Below are 24,027 nucleotides of genomic sequence, written 5' to 3'. Positions count from 1 at the left end.
TTGAGACAAAGTATTCTGCAGGAGTAAGGCTGGGGTCACACTTGGCGTAAGACAATACGCCACGTATTATACGTCCGTACTACGGCCGTAATACGGAGAAATGTTCCCAAAATATTGATCCGTAGGCAGGGTGTGTCAGCGTATTTTGCGCATGGCATCCTCCGTATGTAATCCGTATGGCATCCGTACTGCGAGATTTTCACGCAGGCTTGCAAAACCGACATCTAATGGATTTATGTGCTCAAATGTTCATTAAAACATATATACAGTATATATATATATATGTCATTGAGACACATATATATATATATTCTGTATTTAGATTTCATTCAGCGCGATATCTGTGAACAGCCGGTAATTCAATTGCCGGCTTTTCATTTCTCCTGCACAAACCCGACAGGATATGAGACATGGTTACATACAGTAAACCATCTCATATCCCCATTTTTTTTGCATATTCCACACTACTAATGTTAGTAGTGTGTATGTGCAAAATTTCAGCGCTGTAGCTGCTAAAATAAAGGGTTAAATGGCGGAAAAAATTGGCGTGGGCTCCCGCGCAATTTTCTCCGCCAGAATGGTAAAGCCAGTGACTGACGGCAGATATTAATAGCCAGGAGAGGGTCCACGGTTATTGCCCCCCCCCCGTGGCTAAAAACATCTGCCCCCAGCCACCCCAGAAAAGGCACATCTGGAAGATGCGCCTATTCTGGCACTTGGCCACTCTCTTCCCACTCCCTGTAGCGGTGGGATATGGGGTAATGAAGGGTTAATGCCACCTTGCTATTGTAAGGTGACATTAAGCCAGATTAATAATGGAGAGGCATCAATTATATGACACCTATCCATTATTAATCCAATTGTTTGAAAGGGTTAAAAAACACACACACACACACACATGATTTAAAAGTATTTTAATGAAATAAACACAGCGGTTGTTTTAATATTTTATTGCTCTCTCAATCCATTTGCAGGCCCTCGCTTGGCAAAATAATAAACGCACAATATACATACCTTCTGCTGACCCGTCACGTCCCACGAGGTAATCCATCTGAAGGGGTTAACTAATATTACAGGCAGAGCTGCGATAAACCACTCGCTCGTGCCTGTAATCCCCGGGTGCTGAAAGGAAAGCAGGATCTATACTTACATTGAGTCGCGGTGATGCGCCCCTGCTGGATGTTCTCATGAACTGCAGCCTGGGAACTTTTTCCCACGCTCCAGGTCATATGAGGACATCCACCAGGGGGCGCTTCACCGCGACTGAAGGAAATGTAGGTCAATGACCTACATTTCATTCATTCGCCGGGGAATTACAAGCATGAGCACACAGCTGCATTAGCAGGGCTCCTGCTTGTAAATTATTTTAACCCCTTCAGATGGATTACATCGTGGGACGTGACGGTTCAGCTGAGGGTATGTATCTTGTGCGTTTATTATTTTTCCAAGCGAGGGCCTGCAAATGGATTGCGAGAGCAATAAATTATTAAAACAACCGCTGTGTTTATTTCATTAAAATACTTTTAAATAATGTGTGTGTGTGTTTTTTAACCCTTTCAAACAATTGGATTAATAATGGATAGGTGACATAATTGACGCCTCTCCATTATTAATCTGGCTTAATGTCACCTTACAATAGCAAGGTGACATTAACCCTTCATTACCCCATAGCCCACCGCTACAGGGAGTGGGAAGAGAGTGGCCAAGTGCCAGAATAGGCGCATCTTCCAGATGTGCCTTTTCTGGGGTGGCTGGGGGCAGATGTTTTCAGCCACGGGGGGGCCAATAACCGTGGACCCTCTCCTGGCTATTAATATCTGCCCTCAGTCACTGGCTTTACCATTCTGGCGGAGAAAATTGCGCGGGAGCCCACGCCAATTTTTTCCGCCATTTAACCCTTTATTTTAGCAGCTACAGCGCCCAAATTTTGCACATACACACTACTAACATTAGTAGTGTGGAATATGCAAAAAAAATGGGGATATGAGATGGTTTACTGTATGTAAACCATGTCTCATATCCTGTCGGGTTTGTGCAGGAGAAATGAAAAGCCGGCAATTGAATTACCGACTTTTCTCTAACACCGCTGCGTATTTCTCGCAAGTCACACTGCTGGTCCGTGTGGAATCCATATTTTTCTCGCCCCCATAGACTTTCATTGGCGATTTTTTTGCGCAATACGCTGACAAACGCAGCATGCTGCGATTTTGTACGGCCGTAGAAAGCCGTATATTACGGATCCGTAATATACGCCTGATAGGAGCTGGGCCATAGAGAATAATTGTGCCGTATGTTATGCGAGTTTTACGGACGTAGTTTCTGCGCTCTTACGTCCGTAAAACTCGCATGTGTGACGCCGGCCTAAGAGGGGGGCAGCGGACGGTGGAGGAAGGAGGTAAAAGTGTGGAATAACTTTGGGTTGATATGGGATAAAGAAGATATCATAGCTGTGAAATGTTAAAAAGTATACAATTAAAAACTAAACTGCGCCATTTATTGTCCCTGTAAGATAAAGCAAAATGGAATGAGTTGCGGTGAATTTCGCGAAACGCTTTAGAAAGATCGTTTTCCTCCGAGTCAACTGAATTGATTTCCATTTGGTAAAATGTCTCTTAAATGTAAAGGAGCAGCGGACTAACGAGCGCCCACAGCCGCGCTCACGGGGCTGTGTGTATTATTAGCTATTAATTAGTAACAGGTATTTCCAGGCTCGCTCAAACTTACTCAGGCAGATGTTATCCTTGAAGAAGTTTAGGAATTTCAAGCAGTCATCAATGTAGTTTCCGCTGCTGCTGCAGTCGCACCATGGGGACACGCTGAGGCTGCTGGATTCAATGTAATTCGGGGTGATACCTGTGCCTGTAACCACAGAAACAGCAGATGATAAACCAGCCATCATCTCGGGAATCTCAGTTATTATGAGCACTGACTGGTGATTTATATTAATAGGGAGCGTAATAACCATTAGAGGTCAGGAGCAAGTGACTGGGAGAGCCTCAGTGATAATAAGCTGGTGACTCATACATCATGTGTTGCAAGTAATCCTTAACGGTCACTTTGTGTTCTAATGCCCATTCACACAGTAGAGATAATGCCTCAATCAATGTATCCACACACTCTGCAACAATGTATCATCTGTGACACAGAGATCCCAGCGGTGCGACTTCTATACAGAGGGTTCCTACCGATGAGACCGGAGTATGCCAGCAGGCATTCTGCATAGTTCTCCTTCAGGCATCCGCTCACCGATCGCGGGTCCGGCTGACAGTCGGTAAGAAAGTGAGCGAGGCGAGATCTGTGATAGAAAACACAAGGTCACCGTTGTATAAAAACAGGAAGATTCTCATGGATCCCTGGCTGAAAGGAGAAGACACCCGATCTACAGTCACAAGGTCCCGCGGCTCCCACCCCATGGATTAAATGACTTCACAGCAGAACATTTACTTCACTTTAATTTCTAATCTGAACTTGAAGTTGTGAAGAAACACGAGTCATATTTGTTCCAATTTAGTCCTGAAGTAATTACATTTATGCACAAACGCTGCGTCTGAATATCAATGAGATTCCTTGTCATGAAAGGAAATGGAGCGGAATTTACCCTCATTTATCTGTAAACAATAAGTTCACTACAATATGCGATGTCTACAGAGTATCCACTACAGAGCGCAGCAATAGTGTATGACGTAGGTCTGATATACAGGGCTGATCGTCTACAGAGTATCCACTACAGAGCGCAGCAATAGTGTATGACGTAGGTCTGATATACAGGGCTGATCGTCTACAGAGTATCCACTACAGAGCGCAGCAATAGTGTATGACGTAGGTCTGATATACAGGGCTGATCGTCTACAGAGTATCCACTACAGAGCGCAGCAATAGTATATGACGTAGGTCTGATATACAGGGCTGATCGTCTACAGAGTATCCACTACAGAGCGCAGCAATAGTGTATGACGTAGGTCTGATATACAGGGCTGATCGTCTACAGAGTATCCACTACAGAGCGCAGCAATAGTGTATGACGTAGGTCTGATATACAGGGCTGATCGTCTACAGAGTATCCACTACAGAGCGCAGCAATAGTATATGACGTAGGTCTGATATACAGGGCTGATCGTCTACAGAGTATCCACTACAGAGCGCAGCAATAGTATATGACGTAGGTCTGATATACAGGGCTGATCGTCTACAGAGTATCCACTACAGAGCGCAGCAATAGTGTATGACGTAGGTCTGATATACAGGGCTGATCGTCTACAGAGTATCCACTACAGAGCGCAGCAATAGTGTATGACGTAGGTCTGATATACAGGGCTGATCGTCTACAGAGTATCCACTACAGAGCGCAGCAATAGTGTATGACGTAGGTCTGATATACAGGGCTGATCGTCTACAGAGTATCCACTACAGAGCGCAGCAATAGTATATGACGTAGGTCTGATATACAGGGCTGATCGTCTACAGAGTATCCACTACAGAGCGCAGCAATAGTATATGACGTAGGTCTGATATACAGGGCTGATCGTCTACAGAGTATCCACTACAGAGCGCAGCAATAGTGTATGACGTAGGTCTGATATACAGGGCTGATCGTCTACAGAGTATCCACTACAGAGCGCAGCAATAGTGTATGACGTAGGTCTGATATACAGGGCTAGAGGAAAGCTATAGCTGCTAATGGGCATATGGCAGACCATCCGATCAAGGCAGAAAATGCCGAACACAAGGTCCAGTTACTGAGTGATGCAGGCTCTGGAGGGACCCGATGTATCATCCAGCATTCTGTATACAACATGTTATAGATAGAAAAATGGCATATAGTATGTGGGGGCTGTAAAGGGAGCAATGGCACATCATATATATCGCCTATAGTGTAGAAAACGTGTCTACAAGTTAGGCCTACGGATGGAGTAATGGTCATCAGATGTGCACCGCCTGTGGTGTGGAAAAAACATCCGTAGCCCAAAAGATCACTGTATAGTAAATACAAGAATCTATATACACACAGTAATGGCATATAGTATCATATGTCTCTAGGCAGGAGGGAAGTATATAGATTAGTATCCAGCAGCTAGATGAGGGTGTCTACAACTAATGGACCCAAAGCTCTAATGTAGGCAGATTGCCAGGGAAGTTAACTATAGAGTAGTAGCTACAGCGCTGGAGTAATCAATACTCCCACATGTATACGTTTAGATACCCACGGAGAGACAATGAAGCAGGGTATATGAAAGGAGACCTGGGTGGTCAGAGGGGTGAGTGCGGCACACACACCCCGACGCGCGTTTCGGATAAAACCCTTCGTTAGAGAGTAGGGTCCATCAAGAACCAGGAGGTTTAAAAAGGAGAGTGTCAATAAGATGAGACCTTAGAGGATATTGCAGCATGCGCCGCCAGGAGGAACCCAGAAGTCACGGGCGCCCACGTCAGGTGAACGGTGATGTCGGGTCACATGTCCTGTGCCATGACATCAACGCCCCTGAGGAAGCCCATGTGAAACGAGCGATGGGGCCACAGACTCACATTAAGGACAGTCCTTCACATGGGTAAGCACTGGTGTTACCTTTATTAACATTTACAGCCATTCCTTAGCATGTTTTTATCCATCCATTACGTACATACGTACCTGTTCACTTATAGATTCGAGCACACTACTTTATCGCTGTAACTTAACGCCACACGGCGGCATAATCATATCCACATGCTCGAATCCTTGTGACATCATTTTTAAGTAATGGTTCCATATATTACCAATAGCTACTGTTCGCCTACTATGGATCCTTGTGTTCCTTTATTTGGTCCTCACCCGTGACCTAGTACTTTATATGCTTACATTGTTTGCCCATTAGTGTCTTCTGACATTATTTTAATCCTTTCTTGAAATGTAATAAATTGATATGATCTTCAAAATTGAACATGAATCATACGTATCAAGTAGGGATCATTTACTCCACTCTCTTGTAGGATCCATTAATTGGGGGGTTCCCTATCATCTGGGACTATGGCCCCTATATATTGCTATGTTTGTTAAGTTATAAAATTCAAACTACATCAGGTCGCTTACTTAGTGTCATACACAGTAATTACCTGTCTTGTGGTCCTTCATTGATTATCATTTTTTGAACATTATACATTGGACTAGATGGAGGCCTGATGTTATCGCATCGGGAGGGCGGTAATGTCACGATGGGGGCTGGCTTTGCAGCGTTGAGCATCTCGATGACTTTTGCATCAGGGGACTCATGTGCTTGACGCCTACACTTATCTACATTGTTTTTGTCCCAGCGATGCTGTTGCTTTTCAAGAGTCTCATTTGCCCTTCGTTGTCTTCGACGTTGTGACTTTGCTGCTTTCCTATCATTGTCATTGGCGTACTTTTTAGGTGCAGCCATGTTGGCGTTGATATTTGCTTTTTAAAGGGCTTTTCCCACAAACAAAAGTTCATTTTAAAAATTGTCTGTGTCTGACCGTGTACCGAACATACCACATCTCCTGGGCAGGGGAGGAAGCAAAATACAATACTGACATTACAGCAGGAGATCGCAGAGGATACATTTTGTGAGGTAAAATATTGTTTAAAAACTGTCAGTGAAATATTTTACCTCACAAAATGTATCCTCTGCGATCTCCTGCTGTAATGTCAGTATTGTCTTTTGCTTCCTCCCCTGCCCAGGAGATGTGGTGTGCTCCGTACACGGTCAGACACACTCACCCCTGTGTCTGACCATGTACAGAACAAACCACAGCTCCATCATAGAACACCATCCTCCTCCCATCATAGGTCACAGTCCTCTCAACACAGATCACAGTCCGTTTTACATCATAGGTCACAGTCCTCCTTCCATTATAGATCACTGTCCTCCTTCCATCATAGATCACTGTCCTCCTTCCATCATATATCACTGTCCTCCTTCCATCATAGATCACTGTCCTCCTTCCATCATAAATCACAGTCCTCCTTCCATCATAGATCACTGTCCTCCTTCCATCATATATCACTGTCCTCCTTCCATCATAGATCACTGTCCTCCTTCCATCATAGACCACTGTCCTCCTTCCATCATATATCACTGTCCTCCTTCCATCATAGATCACTGTCCTCCTTCCATTATAGACCACTGTCCTCCTTCCATCATAGATCACTGTCCTCCTTCCATTATAGGTCACAGTCCTCCTTCCATCATAGACCACTGTCCTCCTTCCATCATAGATCACTGTCCTCCTTCCATTATAGGTCACAGTCCTCCTTCCATCATAGACCACTGTCCTCCTTCCATCATAGATCACTGTCCTCCTTCCATCATAGATCACTGTCCTCCTTCCATTATAGATCACAGTCCTCCTTCCATCATAGACCACTGTCCTCCTTCCATCATAGATCACTGTCCTCCTTCCATTATAGGTCACAGTCCTCCTTCCATCATAGACCACTGTCCTCCTTCCATCATAGATCACTGTCCTCCTTCCATCATAGATCACTGTCCTCCTTCCATCATAGATCACAGTCCTCTTTCCATCATAAATCACAGTCCTCCTTCCATTATAGGTCACAGTCCTCCTTCCATCATAGACCACTGTCCTCCTTCCATCATAAATCACAGTCCTCCTTCCATTATAGGTCACAGTCCTCCTTCCATCATAGATCACTGTCCTCCTTCCATCATAGACCACTGTCCTCCTTCCATCATAAATCACAGTCTTCCTTCCATTATAGGTCACAGTCCTCCTTCCATCATAGATCACTGTCCTCCTTCCATCATAGATCACTGTCCTCTTTCCATCATAGATCACAGTCCTCCTTCCATCATAGATCACTGTCCTCCTTCCATCATAGATCACAGTCCTCTTTCCATCATAGATCACAGTCCTCCTTCCATCATAGATCACTGTCCTCCTTCCATCATAGATCACTGTCCTCCTTCCATCATAGATCACAGTCCTCCTTCCATCATAGATCACAGTCCTCCTTCCATCATAGACCACTGTCCTCCTTCCATCATAGATCACAGTCCTCCTTCCATCATAGATCACAGTCCTCCTTCCATCATAGATCACTGTCCTCCTTCCATCATAGATCACAGTCCTCTTTCCATCATAGATCACAGTCCTCCTTCCATCATAGATCACAGTCCTCCTTCCATCCTACATCAGATTCCTCCTCCCATCATAGATCACAGTCCTCCTTCCATCATAGATCACTGTCCTCCTTCCATCATAGATCACTGTCCTCCTTCCATCATAGATCACAGTCCTCCTTCCATCATAGATCACTGTCCTCCTCCCATCATAGATCACAGTCCTCCTTCCATCATAGATCACTGTCCTCCTTCCATCATAGATCACTGTCCTCCTTCCATCATAGATCACTGTCCTCCTTCCATCATAGATCACTGTCCTCCTTCCATCATAGATCACTGTCCTCCTCCCATCATAGATCACTGTCCTCCTTCCATCATAGATCACTGTCCTCCTTCCATCATAGATCACTGTCCTCCTTCCATCATAGATCACTGTCCTCCTTCCATCATAGATCACTGTCCTCCTCCCATCATAGATCACAGTCCTCCTCCCATCATAGATCACAGTCCTCCTTCCATCATAGATCACTGTCCTCCTTCCATCATAGATCACAGTCCTCCTTCCATCATAGATCACAGTCCTCCTTCCATCATAGATCACAGTCCTCCTTTCATCATAGATCACTGTCCTCCTTCCATCATAGATCACTGTCCTCCTTCCATCATAGATCACAGTCCTCCTTTCATCATAGATCACTGTCCTCCTTCCATCATAGATCACTGTCCTCCTTCCATCATAGGTCACAGTCCTCCTTCCATCATAGATCACAGTCCTCTTTCCATCATAGATCACTGTCCTCCTTCCATCATAGATCACTGTCCTCCTTCCAACATAGATCACTGTCCTCCTTTCATCATAGATCACAGTCCTCTTTCCATCATAGACCACTGTCCTCCTTCCATCATAGACCACTGTCCTCCTTCCATCATAGATCACAGTCCTCTTTCCATCATAGATCACAGTCCTCTTTCCATCATAGATCACTGTCCTCCTCCCATCATAGATCACAGTCCTCTTTCCATCATAGACCACTGTCCTCCTTCCATCATAGACCACTGTCCTCCTTCCATCATAGATCACAGTCCTCTTTCCATCATAGACCACTGTCCTCCTTCCATCATAGACCACTGTCCTCCTTCCATCATAGATCACAGTCCTCTTTCCATCATAGACCACTTTCCTCCTTCCATCAAAGATCACTGTCCTCCTTCCATCATAGACCACTGTCCTCCTTCCATCATAGATCACAGTCCTCTTTCCATCATAGATCACAGTCCTCTTTCCATCATAGATCACTGTCCTCCTCCCATCATAGATCACAGTCCTCTTTCCATCATAGACCACTGTCCTCCTTCCATCATAGACCACTGTCCTCCTTCCATCATAGATCACAGTCCTCTTTCCATCATAGACCACTGTCCTCCTTCCATCATAGATCACTTTCCTCCTTCCATCATAGATCACTGTCCTCCTTCCATCATAGATCACAGTCCTCCTCCCATTATATGTCACAGGTTATTAGTCTGGGCTTTAGATGAGCGTCCCTAAACAAACCAGATATGAGGAGTGATGGTAGGAGTTGAGGGGTTAAATCCTGGATAATGGATGAGTAGTTGGCCTGGGATATCTGGCATTGGGGGGTCACATACATCACGGAGTGAACGTTTCTTCACAATAAATGGTTGTAAATGGACACAGAAGCTTTCATGTCCATTAATGTGTGGGAGGGAGGGGCAGCGCCTGTTATAATCCTTCATTGATCAGAGAATTCATGAAAAGGCATTTATGATCAAAGCGGAAGATAACGAGTCCGACTTCTGGGGCCATTAGATGGTCTCACATCGGAGGACCTGCAAAACCCACCCTGGACTGAGGACATGACCCGAGGCAGCACCTGGAACAGCCAGAAGGTCAGCGGCTACTAGGCAAGAGTGACACAGCCAGCGGCTATAAGAAGGGACAGCAGGAGGAGAGGATCCAGGTGACGGGCGCTCCCAAAGGCAAAGAAAGGCTATAAGAAGGGTCAGCAGGAGGAGAGGATCCAGGTGACGGGCGCTCCCAAAGGCAAAGAACGGCTATAAGAAGGGTCAGCAGGAGGAGAGGATCCAGGTGACGGGCGCTCCCAAAGGCAAAGAAGGGCTATAAGAAGGGTCAGCAGGAGGAGAGGATCCAGGTGACGGGCGCTCCCAAAGGCAAAGAAGGGCTATAAGAAGGGTCAGCAGGAGGAGAGGATCCAGGTGACGGGCGCTCCCAAAGGCAAAGAACGGCTATAAGAAGGGTCAGCAGGAGGAGAGGATCCAGGTGACGGGCGCTCCCAAAGGCAAAGAACGGCTATAAGAAGGGTCAGCATGAGGAGAGGATCCAGGTGACGGGCGCTCCCAAAGGCAAAGAACGGCTATAAGAAGGGTCAGCAGGAGGAGAGGATCCAGGTGACGGGCGCTCCCAAAGGCAAAGAACGGCTATAAGAAGGGTCAGCAGGAGGAGAGGATCCAGGTGACGGGCGCTCCGAAAGGCAAAGAACGGCTATAAGAAGGGTCAGCAGGAGGAGAGGATCCAGGTGACGGGCGCTACCAAAGGCAAAGAACGGCTATAAGAAGGGTCAGCAGGAGGAGAGGATCCAGGTGACGGGCGCTCCCAAAGGCAAAGAACGGCTATAAGAAGGGTCAGCAGGAGGAGAGGATCCAGGTGACGGGCGCTCCCAAAGGCAAAGAACGGCTATAAGAAGGGTCAGCAGGAGGAGAGGATCCAGGTGACGGGCGCTACCAAAGGCAAAGAACGGCTATAAGAAGGGTCAGCAGGAGGAGAGGATCCAGGTGACGGGCGCTCCCAAAGGCAAAGAACGGCTAATTCACCGGAACCGATAAAATGAGAATAACAAAAAACACAACCCGTGTCAGTGTCACAACCCCTGAGGACGCCGATGCAGCCGAAACGCGGTGGGTTTTCCCAATAAATTTATATTTCCATTTTATCACCTCCCATGCGGATCCCTCAGGTGACCTCATTACGCCCAGCGTCGTTCTCTTATATGACCCCATCCCCCCCTCGTACAGCTGTGACCCTATCACACCCTCTGAGGTTCTCTTATGTGACCCCATCCCCCCTCGTACAGCTGTGACCCTATCACACCCTCTGAGGTTCTCTTATGTGACCCTATGGCCGCCCTGTGATGGGTGGAGTCAGCGGATGTTTGGGGTGAGTGTCCCTTTAATACATGAATGCAGCAGTCTGATACAATGTGATTATTTCTCGCCCTCTCGTTTCCTGCTTCCTCGGTAATGTATAGGAATGTTGGCCGTCAGCTTTATGTCCTTGCTTTGTTGGCGTCGTGTCCTCAGTCCTATTCCGTAATGTAAGTTTTGATGAAGCGGCCGCCATCTGCTGCGAAGAAGACTTCATTTACCGCTGTCAGGAGCCGCCGGCTGAGGCTGGAGGAGGACATGAATGTCGTCCTCTGCAGTCGCCCCGTGTCACTGACGGACGGTCACAGAGATCAGATCCCAGCACAGGATCCGACCATGAGCACGACCATGAACACCACCATGAGCACGACCATGAACACGACCATGAGCACGACCATGAGCCCAAGGTGGACACAGGAGAGAGAGGCGATGTCTACAGAGCCGAGATATACCGCAGCACATCAGAAAAGTATGTGCACCCCAGAGCCACCGCCGGGAGCTTCTCTGTCCTCTATCTACGCTCCCTGATAACAGCACATGGCATTATCCCCCTCCAACATCAGTTCAGGGGGCACAATGCAGTCAGGGATTAACGTCCTCCAGGAGTCAACAGACCCATCGGGGGGACACGTCCTCCTGGAATCACCAAACCCAGGCTTCTCCATCAGACGCAGGTAGAGAAGTGTGATCCGTCACTGCACAGAACCCGTCTCCTCCAGAGTCCAGTGGTGGCGGCTTTATACCACTACATCCGACACTCAGCATTGTGCTTGGTGATGTAAGGCTGTATGCAGCCACTTGGCAATGAAGCTCCCGGAGGGGGAGCTGTGTTTGTGCTGATACCAGAGGAGGTCTGGTGAAGGACTGGAGTGTATACACTGAGAGGGTGAGGGAAGGAGGTTAAACAACTGGGGGGACTGAAACTATACACCGGGGGGAGCGAGGGGCTGGAGATTATACTCCAGGGAATCTAGTGGTTACACATCGGGGGGCCGGATGTTATACAATGGGGATCTAGAGGTTATACACTGGAGGCCGGATGTTGTACACTAGAAGTCTGGAGGTTATACATTGGGAGCCGGATGTTATTACACTGGGGTCTAGAGGTTATACACTGGGGCCGTATGTTATACACTGGGGGTCTGGAGGTTATACACTGGGGGTCTAGAGGTTATACACTGGGGCCGGATGTTATACACTGGGGGTCTTCAGATTATACACCGGGGCACGGATGTTATACGCTGGGGGTCTGGAGGTTATAAACCAGGCGGGGGGGACAGAGGTTATACACCAGGAGGCTGGAAGTTATACACTGGGGGGTGGAGATTATACAACGGGGGGATAGAGGTTATACAATGGGGGTCTGGAGGTTATACACCCGGGGACGGAGGTTAAACACCGGGGTCTGGAGATTATACACCGGGGGCTGGATATTATACACTGGGGGTCTGATGCTATACACTAGGGGTCTGGAGGTTATAAATCGGATGGGGGGATGGAGGTTATACACCAGGTGGGGAAGGGGAGCGGAGATTACACAATGGGGGTCTGGAGGTTATACACTGGGAGCCTGGAGGTTATACACTGGGGTCTGGATGTTATACACTGGGGGTCTGGAGGTTATACACTGGGGGTCTGGAGGTTATACACTGGAGGCCGGATGTTATTTACTGGGGGCCGAATGTTATAGACTGGGGGTCTGGAGGTTATACACTGGAGGTCGGATGTTATACACTGGGGGTCTAAAGGTTATACACTGGGGGCCGGATGTTATACACTGGGGGTCTGGAGGTTATACACTGGGGTCTGGATGTTATACACTGGGGGTCTGGAGGTTATACACTGGGGGTCTGGAGGTTATACACTGGGGGTCTGGAGGTTATACACTGGAGGCCGGATGTTATACACTGGGGGCCGAATGTTATAGACTGGGGGTCTGGAGGTTATACACTGGAGGCCGGATGTTATACACTGGGGGTCTAAAGGTTATACACTGGGAGCCTGGAGGTTATACAATGGGGTCTGGATGTTATACACTGGGGGTCTGGAGGTTATACACTGGGGTCTGGATGTTATACACTGGGGGTCTGGAGGTTATACACTGGTGGTCTGGAGGTTATACACTGGAGACCGGATGTTATTTACTGGGGGCGAATGTTATAGACTGGGGGTCTGGAGGTTATACACTGGAGGCCGGATGTTATACACTGGGGGTCTAAAGGTTATACACTGGGGGCCGGATGTTATACACTGGGGGTCTGGAGGTTATACACTGGGGTCTGGATGTTATACACTGGGGGTCTGGAGGTTATACACTGGGGGTCTGGAGGTTATACACTGGGGGTCTGGAGGTTATACACTGGGGGTCTGGAGGTTATACACTGGAGGCCGGATGTTATACATTGGGGGCCGAATGTTATAGACTGGGGGTCTGGAGGTTATACACTGGAGGCCGGATGTTATACACTGGGGGTCTAAAGGTTATGCACTGGGAGCCTGGAGGTTATACAATGGGGTCTGGAGGTTATACACTGGGGGTCTGGAGGTTATACACTGGGGGTCTGGAGGTTATACACTGGAGGCCGGATGTTATACACTGGGGGTCTAAAGGTTATACACTGGGGGCCAGATATAGAAGTTATACACTGGGGGCCGGATGTTATACACTGGGGGTCTGGAGGTTATACACTGGGGGTCTGGAGGTTATACACTGGAGGTCTGGATGTTATACACTGGGGGTCTGGAGGTTATACACCAGGGGTCTGGAAGCTATACACGGGGGGACGAAGGTTATAAGCAGGGGGGAGGAGATTATACACAGGGGACGGAAGTTATACACCAGGGGATGGAGGTTATAAATAGGGGGGTGGAGGTTATACACCAGGGGGCTGGAAGCTATACACCGGGGGGACAAAGGTTATAAACGGGGGCGGAGATTATGTACCAAGGGACGGAGGCTATACAATGGGGGTCTGAAAGTTATACACCGGGGTGATGGATATTATACACCGGGGGGATGGAGGTTATACACCAGGGGAACGGAGGTTATACACTGGGGGGCTGAAGTTATGCACCGGGGTTGATATGATGGACAGATATGAGATATATAATGTGCTGTATTGCTGATAACATGCGTCAGGTTATTATCCTTTTTTGTGCCGGGGGGCTCACAGTCAGTATCCTCTCCCCTCGCGCCGTCTTTCCTTGCGCTCATTGCCATTTTGTCTTCGCTCCCTTTTATCGGAATTATTTGGAAGGAGACAAACTTCCTGGCAATAATTTGTTGTTTCTGAGATAAATCACTTTGTGACAATGTGTCAGGTCTCAGCAGAGATGGAGATGTCAGCGGAGATAATGATAATCCTGCACGGAAGGAAGGAAGGACAGTATCGCTCCTCCATGTGAACCTGCCGGGTAAATAACAGCCATTAACCCCTCCCCCGCGCAGACACGTGTGAAGCCGCAGGTAGGCAACATGTTCGTGATCTTCCATCTTCTTCCCTTGTGCTTTAAGGGGGCACTCTGCCCGGAGATGTGGGGTACACTGACGATTGTATCACTGTGTAAATGACAGAGAGGAAACAAGACTGAAATCCATCATGTGCCACCGCTCTAAAAGAAGCAAAATCGTCCTGTCACCCCTCCTGCAATTTCCAGACTCCCACCTTTCTTATCTCCAGCCCCCCACCCTTCTTATCTCCAGCCCCCCACCCTTCTTATCTCCAGCCCCCACCCTTCTTATCTCCAGTCCCCCCACCCTTCTTATCTCCAGCCCCCCACCCTTCTTATCTCCAGCCCCCCACCCTTCTTATCTCCAGTCCCCCCACCCTTCTTATCTCCAGCCCCCCACCCTTCTTATCTCCAGCCCCCCACCCTTCTTATCGCCAGCCCCCCATCCTTCTTATCTTCTTATCCCCAGCCCCCCACCCTTATCTCCAGCCCCCATCCTTCTTATCTCCAGCCCCCACCCTTATCTTCAGCCCCCACCCTTCTTATCGCCAGCCCCCCCACCCTTCTTATCTCCAGCCTCCCACCCTTCTTATCTCCAGCCTCCACCCCACAATCTCCTGCCCACCCTTATCTCCAGCCCCCCAACCTTCTTATTTCTAGCTGTTGGAAAAGCTCTAACCTCGCTCGTACGCTTGAACTGTGTACATTGGCTGTGAACTCCCAGGACCTTTCTGACAGCACCATGAGTGTTAGAACTTTCTCACGCTCGCTGTGATGACAGTCAGGTCATAGGAGTTCACCGCGAGACACTGAGTAGTGCTAGCAGACACTGCTCAGTGTCTCTGCTGGATGGCAGGCTGTATGGTCACATCATGTAACCATGCAGCCTGCCATCTAGATGTAGCAGAGCTGGACCCGTGACGGAACAAATGGATTATTATCTTTCCTGCAGACAGGTGAAGAATACTGCAAAGACATACTGATAGGGAATTTAGATTGTGAGCCCCAATGGGGACAGTGTCAATAAGGTCTGTAAAGCACTGCGGAATTAATGGCGTTATATAAGTGAGTAAAAAAGTAAAAAAAAATAAAATATTTTCTTCTGTGGAATGGGCAATGATGTGAGTATGGTTTAATATAGATTCAATAAAGGAGTCTGTGTCATTCTTTTAATTAAAGGACTTTTTTCTGGGTGTCTCTGTTTTTATGCAATGTGACTAAGGGTTTAGTAATGGGGGTGTCTTATAGACGCCTCTCCATTACTAACCTCTGGGCTTGATGTCACCTGGCAATACAAATACAATATATATTATTATATTATTATTAAATATTATTATTATCATTATTATTATTAACCCCCAACTATCACCCCACTTGCCACCGCTAGTGGGGAAGCGGGAAGAGCGAGGTTAAGTACCAGATTTGGCACATCTTATAGATGGGCCTTTTCTGGAGCGGCTGAGAGCTGATGTTTATAGTCTGGGTGGGCAGTATCCATGTCCCCTTCCTAGGCTATTAATATCAGCCCTGAACGATCTGCATAGCCTTTGCTGGTTATTAATTATAGGGGACCCTATGCCATTTTTTTTGGGGGGGGATGGGGGGGTTCCCCCATTTTAATGGCCAGTAAAGGCCATCAGATTGCATTCGTACCAATTTAATCCTATTCTTCTGTCCTCAATTGCGTTATTTTTTCCTGCTTGGATCGGATGACAATAGAACAGGAAAAAACATTGTAGCATACTGAATTCGGATCGCACGCACCCATATAATTCCATGGGTCCTTGTGAAACATCGAACTGAACTCAGGTATCACCCTAGTGCAGTGAAATTCCCACAGACGCCGGCAATGGAGGAGATGGAAAAATTAATTACTCCGTCTCCTCTGCAGCTGTACTGTGATTCTCTGATGCGAGAGGATTGGAGCACGGAGCACCGACACTCGGAGCACAGACACTCGGAGCACAGACACTCGGAGCACAGACACTCGGAGCACAGACACTCGGAGCACAGACACTCGGAGCACCGACACTCGGAGCACCGACACTCGGAGCACAGACACTCGGAGCACAGACACTCGGAGCACAGACACTCGGAGCACAGACACTCGGAGCACAGACACTCGGAGCACCGACACTCGGAGCACAGACACTCGGAGCACAGACACTCGGAGCACAGACACTCGGAGCACAGACACTCGGAGCACCGACACTAGGAGCACGGACACTAGGAGCAGCGACATTCGGAGCACGGAGAACGATCACTCAGAGCACTGACACTAGGAGCACCGACATTCGGAGCACGGAGAACGATCACTCAGAGCACTGACACTAGGAGCACAGAGCAGCGACACTCGGAGCACTGACACTAGGAGCACCGACATTCGGAGCACAGAGAACACTCGGAGCACAGACACTCGGAGCACTGACACTAGGAGCATCGACACTCGGATCACAGAGAACGAACACTCAGAGCACTGACACTCGGAGCACCAATGCTGTCGCATTGTCTGTGATTCGATAGTGGGACCCCAGTATATCTGGATGTATGTATCCCACTATTTAGTGTCCAGGTATCTCAGCGATGTATCTCATCAGGTGTACCTCTGCTCAGTGACATCTCGCTGCCCTCATTACCAGTCTCTCTGCCTCCGCTCCAGCTAATGACTGAGGAGATAATTAGATTAATTGCTCTGCTGTTCCGGGATCTGTTCTGTGACTCTGGCATTTTATTAGCTGATGGCACCTTCACCCCTGAGAGGCGTGACCGCGGCCAGCACTCATACTATGTCCTTATACCGGGGTACACTCCTCACACAGCGTCCTTATACTGGGGTACACTCCTCATACAGCGTCCTTATACTGGGGTACACTCTCCATACAGCGTCTTTATACCGGGGTACACTCTCCATACAGCGTCCTTATACCGGGGTACACTCTCCATACAGCGTCCTTATACCGGGGTACACTCTCCATACAGCGTCCTTATACCGGGGTACACTCTCCATACAGCGTCCTTATACCGGGGTACACTCTCCATACAGCGTCCTTATACCGGGGTACACTCTCCATACAGCGTTCTTATACTGGGGCACACTCCTCACACAGCGTCCTTATACCGGGGTACACTCCTCACACAGCGTCCTTATACCGGGGTACACTCCTCATACAGCGTCCTTATACTGGGGTACACTCTCCATACAGCGTCCTTATACCGGGGTACACTCCTCACACAGCGCCCTTATACCGGGGTACACTACTCATACAGCGTCCTTATACCGGGGTACACTCTCCATACCGCGTCCTTATACCAGGGTACACTCTCCATACAGCGTCCTTATACTGGGGTACACTCCTCATACAGCGTCCTTATACCGGGGTACACTCCTCACACAGCGTCCTTATACCGGGGTACACTCTCATACAGCGTCCTTATACCGGGGTACACTCCTCACACAGCGTCCTTATACCGGGGTACACTCTCCATACAGCGCCCTTATACTGGGGTACACTCCTCATACAGAGTCCTTATACCGGGGTACACTACTCATACAGCGTCCTTATACCGGGGTACACTCTCCATACAGCGTCCTTATACCGGGGTACACTACTCATACAGCGTCCTTATACCAGGGTACACTCTCCATACAGCGTTCTTATACCGGGGTACACTACTCATACAGCGTCCTTATACTGGGGTACACTCCTCACACAGCATCCTTATACTGGGGTACACTCCTCATACAGCGTCCTTATACCGGGGTACACTCACACAGCGTCCTTATACCGGGGTACACTCCTCATACAGCGTCCTTATACTGGGGTACACTCTCCATACCGCGTCCTTATACCGGGGTACACTCTCCATATAGCGTCCTTATACCGGGGTACACTCTCCATACAGCGTCCTTATACCGGGGTACACTCCTCACACAGCATCCTTATACCGGGGTACACTCCTCATACAGCGTCCTTATACCGGGGTACACTCCTCACACAGCGTCCTTATACCGGGGTACACTCTCCATACCGCGTTCTTATACCGGGGTACACTCTCCATACAGCGTCCTTATACCAGGGTACACTCCTCACACAGCGTCCTTATACCAGGGTACACTCCTCATACAGCGTCCTTATACCGGGGTACACTCCTCATACAGGGTCCTTATACCGGGGTACACTCCTCACACAGCGTCCTTATACTGGGGTACACTCCTCACACAGCGTCCTTATACCGGGGTACACTCTCCATACCGCGTTCTTATACCGGGGTACACTCTCCATACAGCGTCCTTATACCGGGGTACACTCCTCACACAGCGTCCTTATACCGGGGTACACTCTCCATACCGCGTCCTTATACCGGGGTACACTCCTCACACAGCGTCCTTATACCGGGGTACACTCTCCATACCGCGTCCTTATACCGGGGTACACTCTCCATACAGCGTCCTTATACCGGGGTACACTCCTCACACAGTGTCCTTATACCGGGGTACACTCCTCATACAGCGTCCTTATACCAGGGTACACTCCTCATACAGCGTCCTTATACCGGGGTACACTCCTCATACAGCGTCCTTATACCGGGGTACACTCCTCATACAGCGTCCTTATACCGGGGTACACTCCTCACACAGCGTCCTTATACCGGGGTACACTCCTCACACAGCGTCCTTATACCGGGGTACACTCCTCACACAGCGTCCTTATACCGGGGTACACTCCTCACACAGCGTCCTTATACCGGGGTACACTCTCCATACCGCGTCCTTATACCGGGGTACACTCTCCATACAGCTTGGATTCTGCAGCACCCACAACCTCCTCCAGATTGCGCAGCAGGCGCGCTCCGGCTCGCGGCACATTTCGGCAGGAACGCAATGAGCGGCGTTTCTCGGCATCAGCCGCAGGTTTCCACGTGGACACATCACACAATGGGGCTTGTGGCAGAAATTAGAATGCGGTCACTTCAGGTCAATGAGACAGGAGAGGGACGGTGTGCATGGTGTGGACACCCCCGAGGTGTGGAGTGAGCCCTCAGCGCTCTGTCCCCCCACATGCAGGAGAGGGACGGTGTGCATGGTGTGGAGTGAGCCCTCAGCGCTCTGTCCCCCCACATGCAGGAGAGGGACGGTGTGCATGGTGTGGAGTGAGCCCTCAGCGCTCTGTCCCCCCACATGCAGGAGAGGGACGGTGTGCATGGTGTGGAGTGAGCCCTCAGCGCTCTGTCCCCCCACATGCAGGAGAGGGACGGTGTGCATGGTGTGGAGTGAGCCCTCAGCGCTCTGTCCCCCCACATGCAGGAGAGGGACGGTGTGCATGGTGTGGAGTGAGCCCTCAGCACCCTGTACCCCCCACATGCAGGAGAGGGAGGGTGTGCATGGTGTGGAGTGAGCCCTCAGCGCTCTGTCCCCCCACATGCAGGAGAGGGACGGTGTGCATGGTGTGGAGTGAGCCCTCAGCGCTCTGTCCCCCCACATGCAGGAGAGGGACGGTGTGCATGGTGTGGAGTGAGCCCTCAGCGCTCTGTCCCCCCACATGCAGGAGAGGGACGGTGTGCATGGTGTGGAGTGAGCCCTCAGCGCTCTGTCCCCCCACATGCAGGAGAGGGACGGTGTGCATGGTGTGGAGTGAGCCCTCAGCGCTCTGTCCCCCCACATGCAGGAGAGGGACGGTGTGCATGGTGTGGAGTGAGCCCTCAGCGCCCTGTACCCCCCACATGCAGGAGAGGGACGGTGTGCATGGTGTGGAGTGAGCCCTCAGCGCCCTGTACCCCCCACATGCAGGAGAGGGACGGTGTGCATGGTGTGAACACCCCCGAGGTGTGGAGTGAGCCCTCAGCGCTCTGTACCCCCCACATGCAGGAGAGGGACGGTGTGCATGGTGTGGAGTGAGCCCTCAGCGCCCTGTACCCCCCACATGCAGGAGAGGGACGGTGTGCATGGTGTGAACACCCCCGAGGTGTGGAGTGAGCCCTCAGCGCTCTGTACCCCCCACATGCAGGAGAGGGACGGTGTGCATGGTGTGGAGTGAGCCCTCAGCGCTCTGTACCCCCCACATGCAGGAGAGGGACGGTGTGCATGGTGTGGAGTGAGCCCTCAGCGCTCTGTACCCCCCACATGCAGGAGAGGGACGGTGTGCATGGTGTGGAGTGAGCCCTCAGCGCTCTGTCCCCCCACATGCAGGAGAGGGACGGTGTGCATGGTGTGGAGTGAGCCCTCAGCACCCTGTACCCCCCACATGCAGGAGAGGGACGGTGTGCATGGTGTGGAGTGAGCCCTCAGCGCTCTGTACCCCCCACATGCAGGAGAGGGACGGTGTGCATGGTGTGGAGTGAGCCCTCAGCGCTCTGTACCCCCCACATGCAGGAGAGGGACGGTGTGCATGGTGTGGAGTGAGCCCTCAGCGCTCTGTCCCCCCACATGCAGGAGAGGGACGGTGTGCATGGTGTGGAGTGAGCCCTCAGCACCCTGTACCCCCCACATGCAGGAGAGGGACGGTGTGCATGGTGTGGAGTGAGCCCTCAGCGCTCTGTACCCCCCACATGCAGGAGAGGGACGGTGTGCATGGTGTGGAGTGAGCCCTCAGCACCCTGTACCCCCCTCATGCAGGAGAGGGAGGGTGTGCATGGTGTGGAGTGAGCCCTCAGCGCTCTGTCCCCCCACATGCAGGAGAGGGAGGGTGTGCATGGTGTGGAGTGAGCCCTCAGCGCTCTGTCCCCCCACATGCAGGAGAGGGACGGTGTGCATGGTGTGGAGTGAGCCCTCAGCGCTCTGTACCCCCCACATGCAGGAGAGGGACGGTGTGCATGGTGTGAACACCCCCGAGGTGTGGAGTGAGCCCTCAGCACCCTGTACCCCCCACATGCAGGAGAGGGACGGTGTGCATGGTGTGGAGTGAGCCCTCAGCGCTCTGTACCCCCCACATGCAGGAGAGGGATGGTGTGCATGGTGTGGAGTGAGCCCTCAGCGCTCTGTCCCCCCACATGCAGGAGAGGGACGGTGTGCATGGTGTGGAGTGAGCCCTCAGCGCCCTGTACCCCCCACATGCAGGAGAGGGACGGTGTGCATGGTGTGGAGTGAGCCCTCAGCACCCTGACCCCCCACATGCAGGAGAGGGACGGTGTGCATGGTGTGGAGTGAGCCCTCAGCGCCCTGTCCCCCCCACATGCGTGTGTCAGACATAGGGACGGTGTGCATGGTGTGGAGTGAGCCCTCAGCGCCCTGTACCCGCCACATGCGGGTGTCAGACATAGGGACGGTGTGCATGGTGTGAACACCCCCGAGGTGTGGAGTGAGCTCTCAGCGCCCTGTACCCCCCACATGCGGGTGTCAGACATAGGGACGGTGTGCATGGTGTGGAGTGAGCCCTCAGCGCCCTGTCCCCCCCACATGCGGGTGTCAGACATAGGGACCGTGTGCATGGTGTGAACACCCCCGAGGTGTGGAGTGAGCCCTCAGCGCCCTGTACCCCCCACATGCAGGAGAGGGACGGTGTGCATGGTGTGGAGTGAGCCCTCAGCGCCCTGTCCCCCCCACATGCGGGTGTCAGACATAGGGAGGGTGGGCACCTGCAGATGTAGTTGGTCTTGCAGGCCTCCTGCAGGCTCAGGCAGTTCTGCTTCTCCCGCTCCTCGTATGAACATGCAGGAACGATGGTCTGGCGCCTGCGCTCGGAGCAGGCCGTGTCTTTACAGGAGCAGAACAGCATGCCGTAGCTGTGCTTGGCCGGGACCTTGTCGAAGAACTGGCGCAGCGCTTTGTGGCACTTCCGCCGGTTGCAGACCTCGTTGGAGATACTGTTAGTACAGGGCGTTATATAGGAGGATCGATACTTCTTACACGTGTCGTCAAGGTTACACGCCTTCGCTGCATCCAAGCAATCGTTACCCTTTGAGATAATTGGCTCTGAAAAGATAAAAAGCAGAATAGTGTATTAGTATCTACTGTATACTGCTACCAACCACAGCGCACTCTCCAATGGTACACAATGGTACTGTTCAAACCCAGACTAGGGGGAGAAAAGACCGTGGTAGCACCGATTGACATCGGGTGAGGGGCCAACCAACACCAGCCCCGAGGACTCACATCCAGACCCTACTTCATCTGAATGTGCGTCTGAGCAGACCCATCTGGTCCGTGCGCCGCAATACACGCTGCTGCCAATCAGAGACCAACAGCTGACGGCAGTATGTATGTGACCAGGGGTGTTTGGCAATGATGTCATGCGCTCCCGTCAAACGCCGAAGTCAGCTGCCGGCATCAGAAGAGGATGCCGCATGGCGTGGGAGCAGAGGGAAGGTGAGGAGCACCGATTATTGTTTATTTTCTACGAATTGAACAACAGCAAATATATATACCAGGATGAGGCCCAGCTTGTGGGCCATATACCAAGATGAGGATGGGGATATATACCAGGATGGGGCCATATACTAAGATGGAGACATATATATACTGTGTGCAGAATTATTAGGCAAGTTGTATTTTGATCACATGATCCTTTTTATTCATGTTGTCCTACTCCAAGCTGTTCAGGCTGAGAGCCAACTGCTAATTATGTAAATCAGGTGATGTGCATCTCTGTAATGAGGAGGGGTGTTGTCTAATGACATCACCTATATAAGGTGTGCTTAATTATTAGGCAACTTCCTTTCCTTTGGCAAAATGGGTCAGAAGAGAGATTTGACGGGCTCTGAAAAGTCCACAATTGTGAGATGTCTTGCAGAGGGATGCAGCAGTCTGGAAATTGCCAAACTTTTGTAGCGTGATCACCGAACAATCAAGCGTTTCATGGCAAATAGCCAACAGGGTCGCAAGAAGCGTGTTGGGCAAAAAAGGCGCAAAATAACTGCCCATGAATTGAGGAAAATCAAGGATGAAGCTGCCAAGATGCCATTTGCACCAGTTTTGTCATATTTCAGAGCTGCAACGTTACTGGAGTAACAAAAAGCACAAGGTGTGTGATACTCAGGGACATGGCCAAGGTAAGGAACGCTGAAAAACGACCACCTGTGAACAAGAAACATAAGATAAAACGTCAAGACTGGGCCAAGAAATATCTGAAGGCTGACTTTTCAGAGGTTTTATGGACTGATGAAATGAGAGTGACTCTTGATGGGCCAGATGGATGGGCCAGAGGCTGGATCAGTAAAGGGCAGAGAGCTCCACTCCGACTCAGACACCAGCAAGGTGGAGGTGGGGGACTGGTATGGGCTGGGATCATCAAAGATGAACTTGTGGGACCTTTTCGGGTTGAGGATCGAGTGACGCTCAACTCCCAGATCTACTGCCAGTTTCTGGAAGACAACTTCTTCA

At 50.3% G+C, this 24,027-nt stretch overlaps 1 protein-coding gene across 1 annotated transcript in view; it reads right to left on the bottom strand.

Moving 5' to 3' along the window:
- GFRA1 (GDNF family receptor alpha 1) overlaps positions 1 to 24,027 on the bottom strand; it is a 337,336-nt gene that overhangs the window by 22,983 nt on the left and 290,326 nt on the right. Inside the window, exons 4-6 of the mRNA XM_077257918.1 lie at positions 22,284 to 22,620; positions 3,186 to 3,295; positions 2,725 to 2,859 (exon numbers count right to left, since the gene is read on the bottom strand). Coding sequence (XP_077114033.1) covers positions 2,725 to 2,859; positions 3,186 to 3,295; positions 22,284 to 22,620 — 582 coding nt within the window. The remainder of the gene's footprint in view (positions 1 to 2,724; positions 2,860 to 3,185; positions 3,296 to 22,283; positions 22,621 to 24,027) is intronic.

The sequence above is a fragment of the Ranitomeya variabilis genome, chromosome 4 (genome assembly GCF_051348905.1).
Source record: "Ranitomeya variabilis isolate aRanVar5 chromosome 4, aRanVar5.hap1, whole genome shotgun sequence".
NCBI lineage: Eukaryota > Metazoa > Chordata > Amphibia > Anura > Dendrobatidae > Ranitomeya > Ranitomeya variabilis.
Note: the sequence above shows the minus strand (reverse complement) of the source record. Positions and strands in the feature narration are given on the sequence as shown.